Source organism: Betta splendens, chromosome 16, assembly GCF_900634795.4.
Source record: "Betta splendens chromosome 16, fBetSpl5.4, whole genome shotgun sequence".
Lineage (NCBI taxonomy): Eukaryota > Metazoa > Chordata > Actinopteri > Anabantiformes > Osphronemidae > Betta > Betta splendens.
In genome coordinates, this window is record NC_040896.2 from 10368014 (window position 1) to 10385707 (window position 17694).

General features: G+C 40.6%; 2 protein-coding genes across 3 annotated transcripts; both read right to left on the reverse strand.

Annotated features, from left to right (window-relative positions):
* Positions 1-116: 116 nt before the first annotated feature.
* On the reverse strand, positions 117-6234 carry LOC114843072 (cytochrome P450 4B1-like). The gene is made up of 12 exons (XM_029129292.3): positions 5956-6234; positions 4292-4436; positions 4152-4196; positions 3920-4047; positions 3682-3806; positions 3360-3514; positions 3106-3212; positions 2013-2203; positions 1780-1913; positions 1385-1449; positions 1146-1228; positions 117-717 (listed from the first exon to the last, which is right to left on the reverse strand). Exons 1-12 carry the CDS (start codon positions 6130-6132, stop codon positions 546-548), a joined length of 1527 nt encoding a protein of 508 aa, XP_028985125.1. The 5' UTR covers positions 6133-6234; the 3' UTR covers positions 117-545.
* A 199-nt stretch (positions 6235-6433) lies between these two features.
* On the reverse strand, positions 6434-17546 carry LOC114843071 (cytochrome P450 4B1-like). Of its 2 annotated transcripts, XM_029129289.3 has the most exons (12): positions 17244-17546; positions 16770-16914; positions 16572-16616; positions 16341-16468; positions 16094-16218; positions 13550-13704; positions 13296-13405; positions 11359-11549; positions 11153-11286; positions 10787-10851; positions 10288-10370; positions 6434-7105 (listed from the first exon to the last, which is right to left on the reverse strand). In XM_029129289.3, exons 1-12 carry the CDS (start codon positions 17418-17420, stop codon positions 6934-6936), a joined length of 1530 nt encoding a protein of 509 aa, XP_028985122.1. In that variant the 5' UTR covers positions 17421-17546; the 3' UTR covers positions 6434-6933. The 2 variants fall into 2 exon arrangements, with proteins under 2 accessions (XP_028985122.1, XP_028985123.1); XM_029129290.3 differs by lacking the exon at positions 10288-10370 and having other exon boundaries at positions 6934-7105; positions 17244-17545.
* Positions 17547-17694: the final 148 nt, after the last annotated feature.

Genomic DNA, 17694 nt, shown 5'->3' on the forward strand with positions numbered 1-17694 from the left:
TTTGCATTGCACTACGACTGTCCGTATTCCAAATCTAACTACGATACCTGCTCAAAGGTCATTATAGGACAAGTGCATTCATTTTGTGTTTAAAAAGTAAAAAAAAAGTGAAATGGTTAATTTGTCACTTCCTGTATTTCATACAAAACCTCCAAACAGTTTATTATTTTATCATCTACAGCTCAGTATATGTAAAATTAGAATTTTGCAATCTCTGCTAAAATGTACCTATTGACACTGGTAGTGAACAATGAGTCCGTTATAATTTAGTGAACAACATCTAAAATCTCAATTAATCTCTTAATTCATAAACATGTTCATTTCACTGCATTAATAAATGACAATTAATAATTATTTTGTCTGAACAACACACTTACAAAAAGAAAAACAAGCTAATAATGGAATTTGTGAATAAGTAGTACAAAATACAAGTCCAGCAAATACTTTTTCAGCAGATGACTCCAAAACATATGAAATGATTTAACAAATTACATAAAACTCATTCAAAGCATGAAATCTCAAAAGGCATAAACCAGCTCTTTACATTATGGCTCAATGGGTTTTATCTTGATGTGGATTCCATTGATTGAGCGGAGCACCACTTTAGGAATTATCTTCGGTTTCCTAGTGGGGTCTTCTATTAGCTCATACTTCTTCAGTGTCAGGGCAGTCGCTATTTTCATCTCATTCATGGCAAAGTTCTGACCAATGCAGTTTCTAGGGACGAAAACAATAAAATTGATATAATAGTATGTAATATTATAATAGTATGTAATATTAATGTAAGACATCCTAAATAATGCTCCTCTATATGTTAACATGAACAACATCAATATGTACGAATGGTAATTTATAAAATCATTTGAAGGAAATCTCTCTAAAAATGAATAACAATGTAAACGTTACACAAATGCTTTTGAATGAAGCCCTTTTTGCTGGGTAATCTATAAACCACAAGCACAATAACGTTCCTGTGGAAATATGTATATATTTTTAAACAATTAAACAACTAATGATAATATTCAGATTTTATTTGGTTGCATGTGTGACATTTTTATCCCAGTCAGATAAATTCTCCGCTTTACTAAGAAAGTGAAAACCTCTGTGCACTGTATGAAACCACAAGGTTGCAGATCAGTACAAACCTTGGTCCAGCTGAGAAAGGCACAAATGCGTGAGGGGACCTCTTGGAGACGTTTTCCGGTAGGAAACGCAGTGGATCATATACCTGCGAAATCACAATGTAGAGAACAAACGTCAGACATTCTCTAATTTTCATTGGAGCTGGACTCAAGGCTGGCATGGTATACGGAGCAAACTCAACATATAACATATATCTTCTCCTTGCGTACTGTTACTACACCGTTACTACTCCTTTACTCACGTCAGGGTTTTCCCAGACAGTTGCATTCCTGTGAATCCCATACACACTTACACCAATATGAGAACCTGAAGACGAGAAAGTTTGATTTGGTTAAGTGCACCTTTAAGAGTAAGGCTGCAGCTTTAGATATTTATCTAGCACAGATTATAAGTATGTCTGACTCTATTGGATCCAATGAATTACAACCTAAAATTACAAAAATGGGTAAAAATATTGGGAAAGGTGTTAAAACATGCTGGTGACTCTGCAAATAAAACTAGGACAGAGGGCCATAATGATAAAAAACCAGCACAAGTTAATAATCTTTCAGTAAGTAGTCAGATAAACATTACTGGTTATATAAGATGGCACTGTGCACTTGATCAGAACATAGACTTTGTCTTGTGATCACAGACCTTCAGGCAGAGACCGTCCATCAAAAAATGTCATGGACTTGGTGATTGTTCTGGAAATTCCGGGCACAGGAGGGTAAAGACGGAGGGACTCTTTGATGCACATTGTAGTGTATGGGATTTTGTTCAGATCTTCCCTACAAAAGACAGCGTTATTGAGCAGCAACAATAAAGTAAACCACAGATCAACCAGACCAGCTATCGCACCAAGTGGTGCTTTTAATGTTACACGCTACCAGTCCATTGTGTCCTTCCCATCCAGAACCTCCATGATTTCATTCCTGCAAATCCTCTGGTGTTCTGGGTGGCAGGCCAGACTGTAGAGAATGAAAGACATGCCACTGGCCGTGGTGTCATGGCCTTCAAACATGAAGGTGTCCACTTCTGCTCGTAAATCTTCATCTGACAGACCCTGTTCATTCTCATCCTGAAGTCGAGTTAAAACAAAAGCAAACAAACCTATTGAATCAATTACCCTTACCAATACTACAACAACAAATAGAAATACTTATTACCCACAGCCAGACCTGCAGCTTCAGAGTAACTGAACACACATGTTCCTGCTGGCAATGAGGGCTTGAGGAACCACTGATCTATCCTATTTGTTAAGAAATTGACTTGTTCAAATAATAATACCTAGACTTAACAATACCCATAATCATATCTATAGGCAATAAAGATTATGACATTCAAAGAGACTGCATTTCTGTTTAAGGCTTAAATAGACCAAAGGTGAGCTTAGTGGAGAATAGTCTTTTCAAAATACATAAGACTGTAAATGAGGGCAGCCACTGTGCCACACCCACAGAATATGTTTGCAATATTGTTAATGAGTTATGGAGATATTGGCATAGTGGACACAATTGACTTGTGCAGTCAAATCTGCTGAATGTTTTAATGGATATATCTAACTGCCATTGAAACTGCTTATTAAGAGTAACTGACTAGGGTGGAATAGCACCCATTGAAGCAAAGTTGTGTTAGACCCCAGGTAGCTTAGGAATCAACAAGCAGTTTTTTCCCACAGTTCTCATAATCAGCCATTTTACAAAGTAGAACTATTTTGTGCTACCAGTGACCAGATATAAAGTTATAGCTAAAACTAGGGTTTGTCTTCATTGCTCCACTTTGTGTTTGCTAATAAAGGCTTCTAGTTGAAATTCTGCCTGATTAAGTATAAAATTACATCTCTTTATAAATGTTTTCAAACCATGTCACATTGTGTTTCTTCTGTTTTGCAGTGTCTTCATTTTTAGCTGTTATTAAACTATAGCTGAGGTCTACAATTCTGAAAAATCGGAGTTTACAGCTGAGGAGTCACAAACATACCTTTGCGAAGAGAAGGATGTCCAGGAAGTCCAAATTTCTCTTGGCTTTGACTTGTTCCATTTGCTTCACTGTCTTCAATGTTTCCTTTCTCTTTCGTATAACTTCCGCTTCAAGGAGAAAAAATGTGACTTCAATATTTGCAGACTCTCTCAACAAAACAAACACGTGCAATATGTAAAATGTTGTGCATCACTACTATTAATACTGGTAGCTGATTCAGATGTGACTAATCAAGTCAAGCATGTTGAGTTTACCTGTATGGCTGTGGGCCACCCTGCATACTTTACGATGTTTGAAGCCATGTGGGCTGAGTGCGAAAATGAGGTCATTGTGATACGGAAAGGTCCTGAATCGAAGATTAATCAGATCACTGAGCTCATACACTGCTTTGATGTATGTATTTGTTCCACTGAAATAAGCAAAGCAAAGGGTTAGTTACATTTACTACGTTTTCTCCACTCATGGTTGAGATAGATGAAGAAATGTTTGATGATTCATACTGATTTAACCCAAGAAGAGGGACATCAAGTTGTTATGACTCACTACCAGATATCATGATAAACGTTATGAACTCACTTATCAGTCTGGCAGTTACTGTCGTAGCTGAATGCGCATTTCATGATGCTGTCGAGTGTCATGAGGCTCACTTGCTGAAACAATTCAAAGGACTCTCCGGTTTTTGCGAAATGTTCCCACTTGTCCTGTCAACAAAAGACGAAACAGATGAAAAATCTCAGCAAGAGATGAAAAAAAAAGACTCACCCAATACTGTTACACAGATTTATACTTATATTAGCATCTTTCTGTTACATACCAACATAGTTTTAGTAGAGTCCGACATCAGTTTTACGTAAGGTTTGAGAATATCATAATGGAAAGCTGGCGTCAGGAGCCTTCTGTGCCGATACCACTTCTGACCTTTTGAAACCAACAAACCTTCCCCTAAAGACAGTAACGTAACACATGTGTTAACCAGTAAAGACATAAAAAAAACATGATTCTGCAAAAGCCAGAAAGTGCTGTAGTACAAAGTTAAACAGTCGTACCAATCCAAGACTCGATAAACTTATAAGCATATTCATCTTTTGGCTCTGCAATAAAAAAAAAAAAAAATCTGATAATTTACTATCTCCTCATACTTTAATTGCACTTTTTATAATTCAAAAAAGTGACTGTGTTCACCCACCTGTTGATGACAGTAAAGTTTTCACATAATCTGGATGGTGAATTTGAAGGAAACAAGCAAATGGACCGAACCACAGTGGGAAAGCATAAGGGTACTTTTTTCCTAATTCCACAACCCTGTCTAAATCTGTCCCATCTTGTTTGAACTGAAAGAAACATTAAAAAACAAGAAGCTTGATGAATCATTTGAACTGCATTTGTTTGCTTTAACCATGTTTACCAAGTGTATGGAAGTTTATCTGACTCAATTCAAATGGCAATGCATTTGTCAATTAGTGTGGTATTTCAATATGCAGTGTCGTCGTTCAATTTGAAAACACATTTTACAATTTGCAATTCGAAAAAGTGGCAATTCAATCTCCAGTTTCATTAATCAAAATAAAAACGTATTAAAATGCATTTTATTTAGCCGTGGTTTAGGAGCATCTTTATTCAATTCATGGCTATGTCTTTATTCAACATGCTCTAAGAGTGGCACAATTAAAAATTATCATTCAAACTGTCAGCCCTGCATCAAGGCGGGACACCCGTCCCTGACAGCTTTTTGATTGGCCGATAAACAACCCTAGCCAATCAGAGAACACTACTGCGACTTCAGCCAGTGTTGCCAGATATTCGATAATTATTTTGATAATTTGTTTTTAATTGACGCATACGTCACCAGAAAGTGTTTTCACTCGTATCTGGTTGGCTCCTCCTCTCTGTCAATTGGTTCACGATCTGCTCATGTTTGTTTGCACAGTTGCACAGTTTATCCAGCATCGTGACATGAGCGAAAATAAGCAAACATGAGTTCAGACCCAAAGCAAAGTGCATAGTAAAAGAAAAGACTCCAAAAGACTGGTGGTGCAGAGACTGGTTTTGTGCACATAAAGGTATAGTTTTTTGCACGGTGATTTGATGATAGTTTTGGTCAAAATATGATATTTTTAAAGCGACAGTACCATATTTCTTTATTTTCCATCTGGCCTGTGTGCTGCTGGGTCACTAGTATAGTGTCTGTCTGCCAGAGATTGATTGCCACACGTCATTACGGCTGTCTGCTGTCGCATTTAAATACAGACAGGATTATGTTTTCATTTAAACTTTTAATTAATGAAGCTGGGTATTGAACTGACATTTTTTAATTATGTATTGCCAACTGCAAAAAGGCATTTGAATAAAAACTACAAAAACATGACAACATGACAAAACATGACAAATTGATGATTTTTTATGCCGTTTCCTATCAATGAGCCCCAACTGCTCATGCAGGCTTGTTAGTATGGCAAGTTTCAATTCCCTTCCTGACGTAACCGGGCTCGGGACCGGAACAGAAGTCTCGCAACGGCTGCAGCTATGTTCGAACCCGCGACGTCGGCGTCACCAGCGTAACCCTCTAACCACCATATGCACTGCCATTTGAACTTAGAGTCTGTTAAACTTCAGTAGGTGCGAAGGAAGACACCCGAACAAACACACAACGTAAACTTACTTGACCATCATCCCCACAGTTACAAGATGGCTGAGAGTCTACAGTGCCAATAAACTAAATATACTTCTTTTAACTCATATATGTCTCTTTTCTTAACAGCTACTGCACAGTTTGAACCAATCAGGTTCAGTAACAGTAGTACATTGCGGTATATTGTAGTATCATAGTGATGGGTGGTCCCGTCTAATTACCTCTAAAACGTTCCCAGCCAGCCAGTGCGGCGGCGGGCCTGGAAAAGCGTCCATGTTCCGCAGTGACACCCGTCGTTTCTCCAGCAGCATCGCCACTTTATAAACCACAGCGACCAGACACAGCGCAGCGAACCACACGTGCAGCTGGACGCTCGCGAACGCTTCTATCAACGCCATCCCGCAGACTGCTGCGCTGCGCTGCAGAAGAGCCGACCTGCACTGAACCCGACGAGAGGCCACCTGCCTGTAGGTGAAGTAAACTTTAGATGGGTCGTGACGTCACCACACGTGGGCGGGGAACCTGTCTATCAAACGCGGAAACGTCAGTCAACTTCAGAGCGGCAGCTTCTACCAGCTGATGCTCCTCCGATGAGCAGGTTTTTACTAGTAGAAATATGGCAGAACTTCAACACTAGTAAAAAGTACGACTACCTCTAAAGAATCAATGTGTAATTAAAAAAGTCAGTGATGACGACAGGAGCCAGGACGTGGTGACATTCGTTTAATAAAAATGTAATTTTATATAATTTTCGTTAATTTAAATGCGATGGACAAAGTCGTTTTAAAGCAATACAATTCAGCAGCATAAATTGCAAACACACAGTTAAATGTCTTTTTAAAAGAAAAACTGTAACAGAACGAGATTACATTAGTTTAAAAAAGTTAATTCACTAGGAAAAATATATTTTTTTAAAAATAATATTTTTTGTATCACAAACAACGTATCATATTATTATTTGTCACTGCAAGATTTACTGTATTATAGCACATTATAGTAATAAACAACCTTTGTTTGTGTCTCCGCATTAACATAAGAAGTAAGATTTGAAAATACATGAACCACTTTTTTTTTACTTTTTCAGCAAATAACTTTGAAATATATCAAAAATCATCATATCATAAAATCATAAATGATTTAACAAACTACATAAAACTCAGTTTAGCATGAAATCTCAGAGCATGAACCAGGTCTTTACATTAAGGCTCAATAGGTTTTATCTTAATGTGGATACCATTGATTGAGTGCAGCAAAACTTTAGGAATTATCTTTGGTTTCCTAGTGGGGTCTTCTATCAGCTCATACTTCTTCAGTGTCAGGGCGGTCGCTATTTTCATCTCATTCATGGCAAAGTTCTGACCAATGCAATTTCTAAGGATCAAAACAATAAAATTAATATAATAGTATGTAATATTATTGTGTTAGTATATTGTAATGGGAATTCTATGTATGTTAAGGTATTTTTAATTATGACAGAACTTTGATACATCTATATAATCCAATGAGTAGTGTTATTGGTTTGATGTGTTATGGACCATTGCATTCAGCATAAAATGATCAAATGTATGAACATCCTGTTCTTTATAGCTACTATTATCACTAAGTTGTGAATGACCATGGGTAGAAATCAAGTCACATCTAGACTCCCTGGGAGCAATAGAGATATTAAGAGTGGCAAAAGCAGAGAGATTTCAGAACTACACTCTCACAGGGCAACTGCACTGTTTCTGTGTACTTCTCTTGCATGAATAAACCACAGAAAGACAAGTTCGACTGACTCTTTCATTGATTCATCAGTTCCCAACACCTACACCCTGCCAGTCATCAGGTACCCCGCTGGCATAACAAGCTCGCCAAAAGAGGAGATGGAAGCCACTGACATCAAGACCTCTCCCCAATGTGCCCAGCGATGACATGTATAGCCGGCTGTCATCGCTCCACCGCTGGTTGTCTAGGTGGTGTCCTGCCAACGGCGTGGGCTTTGTGGCTAATTGGAGCACTTTTTGGGGAAAACCTGGGCTGATTAGAAGAGACGGCGTCCATCCCACGTTGAACGGAGCCTCTCTGCTCTCTAGTAACATGGCCATGTTGCTTAGTCTCCCCACTCCGTGACAACTCAGAGTGGAGCCCAGGACGCAGAGTCGCAGTCTTACACGCCTCTCTGCATGTTCTCTACAGCCGCGACCCACTCTTAGTCTCAGTTATCGCATAGAGACTGTGTCTGCTTCTCGACCACCTAAACTATACAAGTCACAAACAAATCAGAGTGACTTACCAGAATTTAATAAACATCAAAACTGTTCCTCTTACAGAAAAAAGTAACAGTAAGTTAATAAAGTGTGGTTTATTAAATATCAGATCCCTCTCATTTAAATCCCTGTTTATAAATGACCTGATAAGTGAACATCACATAGATCTGTTCTGTCTCACTGAAACCTGGCTGCAGCAGGATGAATATGTTACTTTAAATGAGTCGACTCCAATGAGTCACATCAACTATCATGTTCCTAGAAGTACAGGTAGAGGTGGAGGAGTAGCAGCAATTTATACCTCGGACTTATTAATTAATTACTATAGCAGATGTTTAACTGACAACCATCCTGCCTGCGCTCTGTTGTTGTTTATTGTTGTTGCTGTGCTTTTCTCTCTCTCTATCCTTTCACCCGAACTGGTCAAAGCAGATGGCCACCCACATCCAGTCTGGTTCTGCTGGAGGTTTCTTCCTGGTTACAGAGGGAGTTTTTCCTCTCCACTGTTGCTGTCAAATTAAAGGCTTGCTGTATGTGGGATCTGTTGGGTTTAATTGTGTAAGGTCTACTTTGTAAAGTGCCTTGAGATAACTTTCTTGTGATTTGGCCCTATATAAACAAAATTGAATTGAATTGAATTGAATTGAATTGAATTGAATTGAATTGAATTGAATTGAATTGAATTGAATTGAATTGAATTGAAAGACAAGGGAGCTCCTTACAATGCACAGAGGATTTCACCCCAAATCCAGCACCCTGAGACTGTAAGCTAAGTGAAAGGATGGAGGCAGAGCATTAGTGAGCGTCAAAGCCACTATTCAGGATGAAACAACTAATCTCCATTTATACATCAGGAACATGGTCCCAACAGATGGCTTGCTTAGTGAATACCTCAGGCAGCAGAAACCAGAGGAGGAGGGGAGGAACCCTCATGGAAGGACAAACCTCTGCACGGTATGTACCACTGGCAGATAGAAGTGGCTGATATCGATCAATCCTACCAGTGGCTGGACAAAGCTTGACTGAAAGACAGCACGGAGGCACTGATCCGAGCAGCACAGGAGCAGTCTCTACGTACTAGATCAATAGAGTACTAGATAAATAAACATCGCCCTTGAAACAATCCAGCACATCCTGCAAGATGCTAGCAGCAGGGCACACATGGAACTCCATAACCATGTGGCCGGCATAGTGTACAGGAACATCTGTGCTGAGAACACGCTGGAAGTCCCAGTCAAAATGGGACACACCTCCAAAGGTGGTGACAGAGCTGAGATCCCGTGAGACTTCCAGATACAGTACAGACTGACAAGCTGGTAATGGCCAACAAACGCGACATAGTTGTGGACAAACAAGAAAACAAGGCTGTAGTGATAGATGTAGAAATCCCAGGTCACCAGGTCATCAGGAAGAAGGAGCACAAGAAGTCTGGGAAGTACCAAGAGCTGAAAGAAGAGATAGAAAATATGTGGAAGGTAAGGGCACAAGTGGTACCCGTAGTGATAAGAACGCCAGAGACTGCAAATCCCAAACTGGGAGAGTGGCTCCAGCAGATTCTAGGAACAACATCTAAGACTCCAGAAGAGTGCTTCTTAAGATACTGCGGAGGACCCTCAAGCTCCCAGGGCCTCTGGTAGAGGGCCTGAGCTTGTAAGAATAAGACTTTTCAAAGGAAGGGAGGGAATTTTATTTCGTTTGCTCATACATAGTATGTGTTATGTGATATAACAGACTAAAACCAATGAAGCACATGGGCTAGGATTCAAGTCTATACTTCTTACTACTCCTTTTTGAACATCTTAATTTGTTTATCAGGGCGGCACGGTGGTGCGGTGGGTAGCACTGTCGCCTCACAGCAAGAAGGTTCTGGGTTCGATTCCCGAAGGCGGCCCTGGTGCCTTTCTGTGTGGAGTTTGCACGTTCTCCCCGTGTTTGCGTGGGTTCTCTCCGGGTTCTCCGGCTTCCTCCCACAGTCCAAAGACGTGCATTGGCTTCTCTCCATTGCCCGTAGGTGTGAGTGTGTGAGTGAATGGTTGTCTGTCTATGTGTTGCCCTGCAATGGACTGGCAACCCGTCCAGGGTGTACCCTGCCTCTCGCCCGTAGCCAGCTGGGATAGGCTCCAGCACCCCCGTGACCCCGCATTAGGGAATAAGTGATTAAGAAAATGGATGGATGGAATTTGTTTATCATCCTTTGTTAGTGATTGTCTTTCTTTCTTAGATAACATCACTATGTATGAATGGTAACTTCATTTGAAAAAAATTATTTGAATAAATCTCTCTTTGTTGCAGATCAGCACAAACCTTGGTCCAACTGAGAAAGGCACAAATGCGTGAGGGGACCTCTTGGAGACATTTTCGGGTAGGAAACGCAATGGATCAAATACCTGAGAAATTACAATGTAGAGAACAAACATCAGTGTGAGGTGCATCAGACACGTTCAACGTTCAAGGCTGGCATGGCATGCGTAACATCCATCCATCCATTTTCCATACCGCAACCAGCATATCCTATCCCTGGATAGGTTGCCAGCCCATCGCAGGACAACACAGAGACAAACAACCATTCACACACGCACACACTGGAGACAAGCCAATCAACCTAATGCATGTTTTTGGACTGTGGGAGGAAGCTGGAGAAAACCCATGCGTACACGGGGAGAACATGCAAACGCCACACAGAAAGGCCTCCGGGAATCGAACCCAAGCCCTTCTACCCTGCTACCCACCGCACCACCGTGCCGCCCCATGCCCAACATGTAACATATAACGTATACATACATATAACTACTCCTTTACTCACATTAGGGTTTTCCCAGACAGTTGCATTCCTGTGAATCCCATACACACTTACACAAAAATGAGAACCTGAAGACGAGAAAGTTTAATTTAGATAAGTTGCCATTTGTGGTGACAGCAGGTCAGTCATTGACAGCCCCGCTGCACAATTAGATAAGATCTGTGGGATACAATGACTTACAACTTAAAATAAAAAAGAATGGGTAAAAATATAGGTAAATGGGTTAAAACATGATGTAACCATGCAAGGTTGAAAAGTAGCACAAGTTAATAATCTTTGAGTAAGCAGTCAGATAAAACTCACTGGTAACACTGTATGAGGACACTGTGCAATTGATCAGAACATAGACTTGGCCTTGTGATCACAGACCTTCAGGCAGAGACCGTCCATCAACAAATGTCATGGGCTTGGTGATTGTTCGGAATATTATGGGCGCAGGAGGGTAAAGACGGAGGGACTCTTTGATGCACATTGTAGTGTACGGGATTTTGTTCAGATCTTTCCTACAAAAGACAGAGTTATTGAGCAGCAACAATAAAGTTACTAAAGCTTAATAAAGCTACTGTACACGCTACCAGTCCATTGTGTCCTTCCCATCCAGAACCTCCATGATCTCATTCCTGCAAATCCTCTGGTGTTCTGGGTGGCAGGCCAGACTGTAGAGAATGAAAGACATGCCACTGGCCGTGGTGTCATGGCCTTCAAACATGAAGGTGTCCACTTCTGCTCGTAAATCTTCATCTGACAGACCCTGTTGATTCTCATCCTGAAGTTGAGTTAAAAGACAAGCAAACAAACCCATTGAATCAAGTACCTTTACCAATATTACAACAACAAATAGAAATACTTATTACCCACAGCCAGACCTGCAGCTTTAGATTAACTGAGCAATTTTTTTCAAATAAATATAACTAGACTTTACAATACCTATAATCAAAACTATATGGAATACAACTTAGGACTTTAAACGAGATTGCACTTCTGCTTCCTATCTAGACCAAAGGTGATCTTAGTGGAGAATAATCTTTTCAAACAATACATAAAATTTGGAAACAAGTGCAGCCAACAAACCATACCCACAGAATGTGTTTGCAATATTGTTAATAATTTATAGAGGTTGAGGTTCTATGGGCATCCATCTATCTACCCATCCATTTTCCTGCCTAACACTGGTTGAACCCATTTCTTCGCCCTGAAGTGACCACTGCCCCAGGGGTAATTAAACCAGTGACACACTAGTTGAATCTGATTTCCCTCTGTCTTCAAACTTGTTTTACCTTTCCTTTTGTGTCGCATTACTTTTCTCTAATTTTCCTTTGTTCTTAAATTTTGTAAACTTACGTTAAACGAGCAGCAAATTTTGTTACTTCAGAAAGTCATCTCAAGAACTCAGCGAAACTGAAACTATCACAAACAGTCCTTAGTTGATTCACTATTTTTGAGTGAACTAATTAAATTCAGCTTTAAAACAAACCCGGTGCCCCAAATTCGAGGAATATTAATGTTTTTGCATTAATGTCAAATTATCAATTTGAATCCGCTAAACAGACAATGCCTCCAGTTCTTCTGGTGAAACCCCAAGGAGCTCCCAGGACAGCCAAGAGACATAGTCCCTCCAGCGTGTTCTCTGTCTTCCCAGGGGTCTCCTACCGGTGGGAAATGCCCAGGAATCCGAAATAGATGCCTGAGACACCTCAGCTGGACCCTCTTCATGTGGAAGAGCAGCGACTCTATTCCCAGCTCCTGGGTGACAGAGCTCGCCACCCTATCTCTAAGGGTGTGCCCAGCCACCCTACGGAGGAAACGCATTTGAGCTGCTTGTACTGTATCTGTGTTCTTGTCCTTTTGGTCATGACCCAAAGCTCATGGCCATAGGTGAGGGTAGTAACGTAGACTCCGCTCCCTCTTCACCACGACAAACCGGTAAAATGACTGCAATTCTGCAGCCGCCGCACTGATTCGTCCGTCAATCTCACGCTCCTTCCTTTCCTCACTTGTGAACAAGACCCCAGATACTTGAACTCCACCACTTGGGACAAGAGCTCTTCTCCGACCTGGAAAGAGCAAAATTTTCCGGTCGAGAACCATGGCCTCAGACTTGGAGGAACTGTATTGGCTTAGTGAGCACCATCTGCCAGATGTATCTCTCATTCTGAATGAAAACATGACACTAGGCTTGAATAGCAGACATCAAAGCAAAGGTGAGTTAGAGACCAGACAACTCGGGAATCTCTACAGAACGCATCAGAGCTCATCAGAAGTAGGACTATTGCACTACCAGTGGCCACAAACCATAGTTTGTCTTCACGGCTACACTTTTGTCTGCTACTCATACTTTTTAAATAATCCTTCTTACAAAATAAAAATATTTTAATTAAATAAATAAAATTAATATGTCACACTTTGTTTCTTCTGTTTTGCAGTGTCTTTATTTTTTAGTTGTTGTTAAAATACAGCTGAGGTCTACAATTCTGAAAAATCTGAGTTTACAGCTGAGGAGTCACAAACATACCTTTGCGAAGAGAAGGATATCCAGGAAGTCCAAATTTCTCCTCTTGGCTTTGACTTGTTCCATTTGCTTCACTGTCTTCAATGTTTCCTTTCTCTTTCGTATAACTTCCGCTTCAACAAGAAAAAATAATACTTCAGTATTTGCAAACTCTCTCAACAAATACATGTGCAATATGCAAAATGTTGTGCATCACTAATGTTAATACTGGTAGCTGATTCAGATGTGACTAATCAAGTCAAGCGTCCTGAGTTTACCTGTATGGCTGTGGGCCACCCTGCATACTTTACGATGTTTGAAGCCATGTGGGCTGAGTGCGAAAATGAGGTCATTGTGATACGGAAAGGTCCTGAACCGAAGGTTAATCAGATCACTGAGCTCATACACTGCTTTGATGTATGTATTTGTTCCACTGAAATAAGCAAAGCAAAGGGTTGGTTACATTTACTATGTTTTCTCTACTCATGATTGAGCTAGATGAAGAGCTGTTTGATAATCAATATTGATCCAAATATCCAAAATCCAAATCCAAAGATATGGGTCTGAGGCATGACACACTGTGAAGCTACTTAGATGAACAGTTGTTAGAGTAAATATGATTTATGATTTTCTTATTATGATGTTACATCACTCACATGGCTGACCCAATGTTTTTTACTCATTGTCATTATGAAGGACATATGTATTCAACCCTGTCAGTGACAGGAACATGTATGTTGCTGATGCTGTAATAGACATACAAACAGGAAGTGGGTGGGGCCGCTGACCTTTGCTGGATGAACTGAAAGGCCATAAATAGGTCAGCAGTATTCGTGTTGATTCCAAATTATGCTCAAAGCACACAACTATTGTTAGATCTCATCTATCAGACGCCTATGACAAAAAAATTTTACCTCACTGAAACAGGCCCTTGTAGGGGCAACAGTTTTAGGCCTACCAGACTATAAAAAAAGAGTTTGTGCAGACAATAGATTGTAAAGGATCATTTATGACTTTTATGTTAGCACAAAAGGTAGGTGGCAAATTCAAGCCAGTAGCATACTACTCCAAGAGACTCGATCTTGTACTGTAGCATGTGCATTGCCTACTGTACATGTGTCAGAGCAGTGTGTGCTGCAGCCTCAGCAGACGTTGTCCTGTTCTCCACCCGCTGAAGTTGTTAGTTCCCCATACGGTAGATATGCTATTGACTCAGACTAAAATGACATTCCTGTCACCTGCACGACATCTGTCTGTAATGCCAACCCTCATGTCCCAACCACACATTACTGCTCAGTGATGCACAATACTAAACCTCTCCATGCTCATGCCATCTCCTGAGGAGGGCAAACAACACAGCTCTGCTGAAAACAGCGAGAAGCAGTGTAAGCCAAGACCAGACTTAACAGACGTGGCTCTGAATGAGGGAGAAATTGAACAAATTGAGCAATCAAATTGAGCTTGATCAAAAGAGAAAGGCTTAGTTACAGTATCCCAAATTTAGGATCAAACCAAATCACATAGTCTGATACCTGATCTGAAGAGGTGGAACTCTCCACCACTGGATGGATCCTTCCCCATTCCCCTTTTAAGTGACCACTGCCCTAGGGGAATTTAAACCAGTGACACCCTACTGGATTGGGATTTCCCTCTATTTTTTTGCTTGATAAAAGCCATCACACACTTAGGTCTTGACCATTCCTTGTCCTTTCACTCACAGATTCATTCATTGCTGATTGCTGTGTTTTCTGCGATTGTGTTCACATTTGTGAATGGCAAGCATGGGATTTTAGTACTCAGAGTGCAGGAAACACAAACAGCGACACCATTTGATTTACAAATCATTACAGAAAAGCAACAGAATGCACCCACACCAGAGCAAACTTTAAGGGTAAAAAACAGCAGTCAAGGTAGATGGAATCTACACAACACAAGATAAACCACATCTTCCAAAAAGCTTGTTCCACACCGCTGCGGTTTTGATGGGCCGCGCCATGTCTCAATAAGGGGAATGGTGCAGGTGGTGGAACAGCATTTCTATGCTCATGGATTTAACTCCTATTCAAAAGATTTTTGTAGGGCTTGATTGACATGTTGCAAACATAATGTGCAGGGGAATGTGCGAGCTAAAAGAGGGCAATTCCCAGAGGCAAAGCATCCATTCCAGTAATCCCCATCTTTACTGATGTGACAGAAAAGCCAGAAGACACTAACACCCTGTCAGATTTGATGTGTAAAATGTTAAAGGGAAAAAAAAGGAACGTCATGATGGACGGCACTGAAACCGGACCAGGAGGTGTTCGACAACACCGGTTAATAACTGGGTCTGAAAAGACCTGGATGCTGAGCACTTGCACCCATTTGAGACCAAAATGTGGTATCGTTATGTTATGAAATAAATACTAATATCACCGCAGCTGTACAGGTAATGAAAAACTTGCAAAAGCTTGCCCCCGCTGTAGTCCAACAGGACGATGAACTGTTTCGCTATTATGACAAGGATGCCCACCTGTTTGATCAGTATGAGGAGGCTGTGTAATGATGCATACATTGAAAATAGGAGACTAAGTGATATATTGTTGATGCTTCAAAGTAAATCCTTAGAATGACAAACAGGGGCAAATGTAAGTAAAGTAGTCAGTAAATATGATTAACTGACTGATTTATGATTTTCTTATTTGAATGAATAAATCTTTGCATGTGAAAAGTGTTGTGGCTACTTTAGACCCAACAGCAGTAAATCATTTCAACCCAAGAAGAGGGACGTCCAGTTGACGTCCAGACTGAACTACCAGATATCATGATATAAGTTATGAACTCACTTATCAGTCTGGCAGTTACTGTCGTAGCTGAATGCGCATTTCATGATGCTGTCGAGTGTCATGAGGCTCACTTGTTGAAACAATTCAAAGGACTCTCCCGTTTTTGCGTAACGTTCCCATTTGTCCTGTCAACAAACGAGGGAACAGGTGAAAAGTCTCAGCAAGAGATGAAAAAAGAGACTCCAACACACTCACCAAATGCTGTTACACTGATTTATATTTATATTAGCATCTTTCTGTTACATACCAACATAGTTTTAGTAGAGTCCGACATCAGTTTTACGTAAGGTTTGAGAATATCATAATGGAAAGCCGGCGTCAGGAGCCTTCTGTGCCGATACCACCTCTGACCATTTGACACCAACAAACCTTCCCCTAAAGACCGTGATGTACCACATGTGTTAATCAGTAAAGACATAGAAAACATGATTCTGCAAAAAGCCAGAAAGTGCTGTAGAACAAAGTTAAAGAGTCGTACCAATCCAAGACTCGATAAACTTATAAGCATATTCATCTTTTGGTGCTGCAAAAAAAAAAAACAAAAACAAAAAACGAATCAGACATTAGTTACACTGAGTCTTGGTTGCAGGGCTACAGTATATGTAGCTCATCATCATTTTAAATGTTCAAAGGGTTTATATTTAAACAAGCTTTAAAAGTGACTGTGTTCACCCACCTGTTGATGACAGTAAAGTTTTCACATAATCTGGATGGTGAATATGAAGGAAACAAGCAAATGGACCGAACCAAATTGGGAAAGCATAAGGGTACTGTTTTCCTAATTCCACAAACCTGTCTAAATCTGTCCCATCTTGTTTAAACTGAAAGAAACATTAAAAGACAAAAAGCTTGATGAATCATTTGACTCATGCAGAGTTCACCTCTTGAAACATCTGTTTATTAATGAATCACCATATTCACCAAGTGTGCATCTATGCAGGACAGTGAAATAATTACAACAGTAAAGTCTTAATTGATAGTGGCTTATTATTGAAATAGATGCAATTGGTTAGTACAAAGTAAAACACCTGAACAAACACACAACGTAACCATAACAGCTACTTTACAGTTTGAACCAATCAGGTTCAGTAACAGTCGTACATTGCGGTATATTGTAGTATCATAGTGATGGGTGGTCCCGTCTAATTACCTCTAAAACGTTCCCAGCCAGCCAGTGCGGCGGCGGGCCTGGAAAAGCGTCCATGTTCCGCAGTGACACCCGTCGTTTCTCCAGCAGCATCGCCACTTTATAAACCACAGCGACCAGACACAGCGCAGCGAACCACACGTGCAGCTGGACGCTCGCGAACGCTTCTATCAACGCCATCCCGCAGACTGCTGCGCTGCGCTGCAGAAGAGCCGACCTGCACTGAACCCGACGAGAGGCCACCTGCCTGTAGGTGAAGTAAACTTTAGATGGGTCGTGACGTCACCACACGTGGGCGGGGAACCTGTCTATCAAACGCGGAAACGTCAGTCAACTTCAGAGCGGCAGCTTCTACCAGCTGATGCTCCTCTGATGAGCAGGGTTTTACTAGTAGAAATATGGCAGAACTTCAACACTAGTAAAAAGTACAACTACCTCTAAAGAATCAATGTGT